The sequence below is a fragment of the Coptis chinensis genome, chromosome 8 (assembly GCF_015680905.1).
Source record: "Coptis chinensis isolate HL-2020 chromosome 8, ASM1568090v1, whole genome shotgun sequence".
NCBI lineage: Eukaryota > Viridiplantae > Streptophyta > Magnoliopsida > Ranunculales > Ranunculaceae > Coptis > Coptis chinensis.
The window spans coordinates 84,217,376-84,224,161 of record NC_141463.1 but is presented as its reverse complement, the minus strand read 5'-3'; the positions used below and the strand labels follow the sequence as shown (position 1 = coordinate 84,224,161).

The window sequence follows — 6,786 nt, the reverse complement described above, 5'->3', positions numbered from 1 at the left end:
GTTTCATTTCTAAAAAAAGGTATCCACATGGGTTTCATTTCTAAAAATAGGTATCCACATCATTTGGTGCAATCTATGTGTAGTGTAACTGGTGCGACCCTGTTGTATACCTACAATATTACTCTACACTCCATAGCTTATACATCTACTAGTTCATTTCACTCAATCATTTCAGATATGTAGATGGCAAATGTAAGCGAGCAAAAAAACAAGAGAGCAGTAACTTGTTATATATGTACTCAAATCTGCAGAACTTAAAGAACAAACCCATGTTTACTCAACACATGGCATACACAGAAACATACAACTCATAAGAAACAAATCTACTCGTCCGTCCCACGTCTTATTATCCCCTTTGTAAAACTTGAAAGATTTTAAGATCCATCAAAGCGTAACTTGGAGAATTCTTGCTGAAGATGCTTATTCAAGGACACTCTTTCTCATACACTTCATTGGAATATTTCCAGTTGATCACCTTCCATATATTTTTCAGATAGTCTGGTCTCACATTTTTGTACTGCAACATACGAAACAAAATATTTCAAAGTTAATTTACAACTACAACAGTTTTGACTATATTTAACTAAATTAGGAAGATAAATGTGTAAACATCACGGAAATGCTTCACACAGTTTTGAGTAACCTTGAATCTCGATAGACGTATTCTAATATATTTTCAAATACAACTACAGCATCGTGTCATCTTAATATCTAACCAACTTTAGTGATCCTGACACTCGGTATCCCAAACTAGCCAAATAAGAAGACGGAAGTACCATGATTGTTAGATAGGATCTCCTGAGTCCAGACCAGCTGAGATAACACGATATCAAGAGTTATCACCGCTCATACTGTTTCCTTCTATTCTCACTTTTCCCAACTTTTTTTTTTTCATTCATATAGTGTAAACATTCAGAAAGTTACTTGGCGCCAACCGTCATCTGACCTAGAGGGGAGATGTGATAAGGGAGGAGGAAAAAAACAACCATCAATTGACCAACAGATACCCAGCCGTTTTAAACCCACCTTATGTTCATCATGGGACAAACTGCACAAGGGTGGGATCAAATTGATATGGACACAAAGTGCAAAAAGCCTCAGCAATAAAGCAAAAGATTCGAATCATCCTATTAAAAGGATAAGAGGGCCAACTGAAGATATACAATCATCCAAAAGGGGCTCCCCATCTGCTTGTTGGTGGATAAACTAGCCCATAAGAGGGAATTTTCATTTCATAATTGTGTACTCCTTTAAGGTCAAGAAGAGTGGCCTATACACTTCTGGAAGGGACTTTCAAACTCCTTTGCGTTAATTACAAAAAAAAATTGAAGGGACTCATCAAAACCGCTCACACTTCCTTTGGACAGTATATGGAAGAGCAGTTCGATGGAGTAGGTCACACTACAACCCATTCTACAAGCAAGTTATGTCATAATACAACCATCAATACAGTTTCCCAGTTGAACATAACATCATCACATCTAATGTACTTCAATGCAACATAGACAAATACCCAAGTCCCAACCATAGACTTGATGTTGCTTACTATGTGACCAAATATTCCTCATATTCCAAATCGCCCACCAGTTGGCATGAAAGAGGAGAGCCCACATCAAACGACTAGCATTGGAAAGTCTAGAACAATTCCAAGTTTTAAGGACATTCACCAACTTATAGCCACCTGATCTTAGTCACCAGACTGTCGAGCAGGAGTGAGACCGGAAGCAGGAGCCAAGCGCATATATTCGGAAGCTCCCACATTGAGAGCGTCTAGGGAGCACCTTTATATCTATAATTTTAATCAATTATTTACTACCATGTCACTAATTTTTTTTGTCAAGTGGTCCAATGTTAACTGTTTTTACCTTATCCAAGCAATATTTATGGCAAAAAACAAAAACAAAATGGGGAGCTAAATGGGGAGCTAAATGGCTCCAATAACGTGCTTTCAACTCAAAATAAAGTATGAGCATAAAGTATATTTAATTAGGAGTATGGTAACACATTGTTGTTAGGAGCACCTCATCCTCTACTTCCACTGTTATCTACTCTTTCTTTTGAGAAGCAAATGCACACATTCCGCCATGACTGTTTTGATGAAACTTCTTACTCCAGAAAAACCATTCAAAGTTTAATAATCTTCACCTTAAACAATGGGTTTCAAAACACCCTTCCTTATTCTCTTTGCTCTACACTTTCTTCATGTTAAATTTCTTATACCAATTTACTCAATTGGGGAATTCATTTATATCTATTTTGATCTCAATTTCGGTCAAATTAGTGCACATGTTCTTCATATAACTGGAATTGGGTTATAATTGTTTGCTGTAGAAAGCATACTTGTAGGAAAACCCAATGATTTCTATCTCCAATTCTAGAGCGCGCTTTCCAAATTTTAAGAGCGCAGAGTTATGGAGGCTTGTGCACAAATCGCCAAACCGCGGTTTGAGAGAGAGAGATGGCTACCCACTTCAGATGGTTTGTGTGACTAAGCACCTGACAAGGACATCAAGAAAGAAACCATCTCCAAATTTCAGAAGTAAAAGAACCATTCGTGAAGAGATGCTGGACATTTTCCTCAGCCTGGCAGCACATGACACTTATTCGCCGTTATGATGCCTCTTTTCATCAGACTATCAGCAGTTAAAGTCCTGCCCCAAATCTATGACCGAAGGAAAAGCATACTTCCGAGGGAACCTTAGGATTCCACACCTTCTTGTATGGGATTCCAATTAATATGAATACCAATTTAGAGTTCTGCAATTCTCCAACCTTCAAGCGCTTCATACATGGATCTGGAGGTGAACCGGGAGTCTTGAACACACCAACGCCTCATGTTGGGATCGTCACTGGTCCTAAGACCACTAATTAACTCAAGGAAAGAAGCTGCTTGTTGCATTTCTCCTTCAAACAGTCCTTTTCTAAAATTCAAATCCCAATCACAATTACCATCCCTTAACACAATATGCTGCTGAACCGTGCCATTCTTATTACTATCAATACCATATGTCTCATGAAATCTTTATGTGGTCTATCTATACACCATTTATCATCCCAAAAGAGAACCTTAGACCCTATGCCAACTTTATAACCGATCTGCTCCATCATATGCTTACAATTCAATATATCTTTCAAAGGGGAACATCCATATGTATCCGTAACCTTTTTGGTATACCAGCCCAACAGTTATGCCCCATATTTACCTCTGATAACCTCCTTCCAAAGTGCATCTTCATCACTCCCAAATTGCCAAATCCATTTGCAGAGAAGAGATTCATTTGCTAGTCTTCTAAAACCTACACCTCCAAGTTCTTTTGGCATGCAAACTTTATCCCAGTAATCATATGGTATTGATGTACATCCCCATGCCCACAAAAGATCAAATCTTCTCCAGTAGTTGGGCCACACTTGTCATAATAGTAAAAATCAATACGTAATATATAGGGAGACTAAAGTAGACTTAATCAGAACAATTTTTCAACCCTTAGATAAATATTTTCTCTTCCATACGGCAATCTCTTGGTGTACCTATCAAACACAGGTGCCAGGCATGTTTGGCTTTATAAGGAGCAGTCAAGGGGAGTCCCCAAGTATACTGAAGGAAGAGTCCCAACTCTGCACTTGTGTTCTGCATTTGCACCTCATCATGATTAATGAAAACCAGTGTGTCATCAGAATATTTCACCAATGGCCGGGTGATGAAGGCATTTTTAATCAGATCTTGATATTGTGTCAGGTGCCATTGGTATACAATTTAGAAATAGAATCAACTCGAAGTCTGACATTTGTAATGCTGTCAACATACCATGTACATCTAGCTGCATCCAAATTCCCATATGCTTTTAGCTCTCAACCGGCAAAATGTATCTTCCATATTGAGACAATCATTTAACCTCCTCTTCGTATTAACTTTAATGTTCAACTCCTCAGTTGAAAGATTGACCAATTATTCTCTTGCTTCAAGCGCAGATAAGGCTTCTCAATGCTCTTTAACAATAGCATCAACCCTTTTGAAAGAATTCCACTTCCATTTAATCAAACAACCTTCAAGTACCTGCAAATTTTTGAAGAGGACAAAGCCAGGTCTACCTGTAACTACCATATCCTTCCATTAAACGAACCAAGTCACTCTTCTCAAAGCACATCAATTCAAATTTGAAGGGTTTAGGGCCTCCCTTACTTGTACAAACCTTTAATAATATCGTACCATGGTCAGATAAATAGTAACCCATAGCAGACTCAGAATGATCACCACAAAACTGCACCCATTCAATAGAAGCCAAGAACATATCCCCTGATCATGGATGGCTGTTCATGACTATCAGTGTGCGAAAACTTGAGCACCCTCCATCATTAGACCAAAATTACTAACAAGTTGGTTAAAGCAACTCATAGTACAGTTGGTATTTCAACCCCCTCTCTTCTCTCTTGCATATAGAGCGTAGCTATTTCGATGTAATTCCTAAATACCCCAACTTTTACCAGACTTTCTTGTAAGACTTGTTAAACTTTTATGTGGATACCGAGAAACAGTCTCTTTTCGTATAACTTTTCTAATAAAAGTAAAAAAATTCTTTCATTAAAATTGTACAGCAAATTAGCATACCAACATGTGTTAATCTAATTAAGTATCTCTTAAGGTTAGCATTATTTGTAAGTTGAAATTTTGCGACCACTGTTTATCTTATTAATATTCAGGCTTAAGTCTACTATTCATTAAAGTGTAAAGGCCAAAAAGAAAAAAAGAGACAAATAATTATAGTTTCTAAATATTTAGAATTGCGCTAGAATATCTTAAGCATTTGAATACAAAAGATCTGGCAAAATCATATGAAAACATTCTTCTGAGTTTTGAATATCGAAAATAGATGAATATAGCGGTTGTTGTTTATTTATTAGACAATCATGTTACACTTTGAAAACAGAATCACCTGTAAATAGTAAGCATGCTCCCAAACATCTATCCCCAACAGAGGAACCAAACTTGCTCCCTTGGTCACAAGTGGGTCCTGTAACAAATCTTAGGTCAATCACTACTTTTGGATATGCAGCATAAAGGTTAAAATCATTATAACAAAATCAACCTCATTATATAAACTATACTTCGTAGCCTAATTAGAGTCACAAAACCTTTTGTTTATCAAACCATGAAAGAAATGTATAAACAAAAGAAGCCCTAACAGTTGCATTGAATGGAACAGTTGAGCCATGAAATATTGCAAATTTACACTAACAACAAGCAGAAGGAATAAACAACTTGTCCTATTATACATACCAATAAGAAGAACTAGAAAATTTTAATCTTTTCACCAAAATCTAGAGTCTATACTGTGAGAGACTGACTGTTCTAACAACTATACAATTACAGGCGCACACGCTAACTAGGGACTGGTGGTGAAAATAGGAGCTAGGCGACATCAAGGAGCGAGCCTAGGAGGTCTTAGGCGTGAGGCTCTAGAGGAGAGCCTCGGCGACCTTTAACTGGATTGTTTGACACTATGGGTACAAACACATGTCAATCTGGTATTCATGTTCAGCAAACAAAAGACTTGGTTATATAATGTTCACTTCAGGTGGGGGGTCATTCGATGGTGAATAGAATCCTAGTGTCTATGCAGTGATCCCATTCATATCAAGAGTATCCCACAGGGAGGTGACACAATCAGTTTGTATAAGGGGTGTAACAGAATTCTAGTAAATGTCACCTGATTTGCTGTGGTCTCAACTACAAGTTTCTTTGCATCTTTATCAAGACCTAGCCACTGCCAAAAAAGAAGCGGAAAAGAAAAATCAGAACGATTCCTGCCAAGTAAAGGAACACAAACCATAAAATTTAAGAATCTGCCGAACTCACCACCCATCCAGAGCCTTGAAGAGCAGCACCTTCAGAGTTCATCTTCTGCACTAGTGTTTCGAAAGACCCAAAATGTGTGTCAATAGCCCAACCAAGGGAACCGTGTGGCGGCTCACCACCTCCTTCCTGTAAAAAGTTTAAGCTTTTAATGATTCCACACTGGGATAATGCATTGAAAGATTATGGTGGGAAAACTCACACTAACGGGACTGAGGTTTTTCCAAAAGATTGAATGGTTGACATGCCCTGCAAACATATTCAAATGTTTACTAATCACATTAACAATGAAGCTAAATAAACAAAATGATTTATACCTCCGCCGTTGAATTTGATGGCACTCTGCAACTTAACAACAGTAGAAGCATCCCCCTTTGTCACAGCATGATCAAGCTGTTCAAGGGCTTTATTGTAATTAGTAACATAAGTCTGGTGATGTTTTGTATGATGTATCTTCATTATTTCACCACTAATTGCTGGTTCCAAATCACCATAGTCATACCCAAGATCGGGTAATGAACATGTTTGTAGCTCCCTCCTAGCTTGATTGTTAAACCCTACTAGGTTTCTCTTAAACCCTAACCCTAATTTTCTATTCACGATGATTGTTCGAAGAGCCATGCCTGTTTTTATTTTTATGAATTGATGATTGTTCAAGTGGAAAAAAATAAATGTTTCAAATTGACATTTTAAAGAATTGCATTGGAGCAACTCCGCAAAGAGACAAAAACAAAACTAAAACATTTTTTAAGACCAAAAACATGAAGAGGGCTCCGTGTAACACATCTAAATTTTCTCCATTTTACTTGGTTTCATGGGAAGTTTTCGAATAATCTTTGATTAGATATTAGTTACTTTTTGTGAATGCATTGCTAATAGGTTTTGCCATATATTAAAAAAAACATTATAAAATTGTTTGTGTTACTTACGTTAAT

At 37.3% G+C, this 6,786-nt stretch overlaps 1 protein-coding gene across 1 annotated transcript; it reads right to left on the bottom strand.

Moving 5' to 3' along the window:
- Positions 1-205: 205 nt before the first annotated feature.
- Positions 206-6,520, bottom strand: LOC147483666 (superoxide dismutase [Mn], mitochondrial-like). The gene is made up of 6 exons (XM_086580714.1): positions 6,169-6,520; positions 6,054-6,100; positions 5,855-5,980; positions 5,706-5,762; positions 4,932-5,009; positions 206-517 (listed from the first exon to the last, which is right to left on the bottom strand). The coding sequence occupies exons 1-6, from the start codon at positions 6,470-6,472 to the stop codon at positions 425-427; spliced, it is 705 nt and encodes a 234-aa protein (XP_086436840.1). The 5' UTR covers positions 6,473-6,520; the 3' UTR covers positions 206-424.
- Between the last annotated feature and the right edge of the window lie 266 nt (positions 6,521-6,786).

Coding starts and splice junctions, on each gene's coding strand:
- LOC147483666 (XM_086580714.1), bottom strand. CDS start 6,472: ATGGCTCTTCGAACAATCATCGTGAATAGAAAATTAGGGTTAGGGTTT. Junction 6,101..6,168: donor CATCAAATTCAACGGCGGAG/GTATAAATCATT, acceptor ATATGTTTGCAG/GGCATGTCAACCATTCAATC. Junction 5,763..5,854: donor TTCAAGGCTCTGGATGGGTG/GTGAGTTCGGCA, acceptor CTTTTTTGGCAG/TGGCTAGGTCTTGATAAAGA.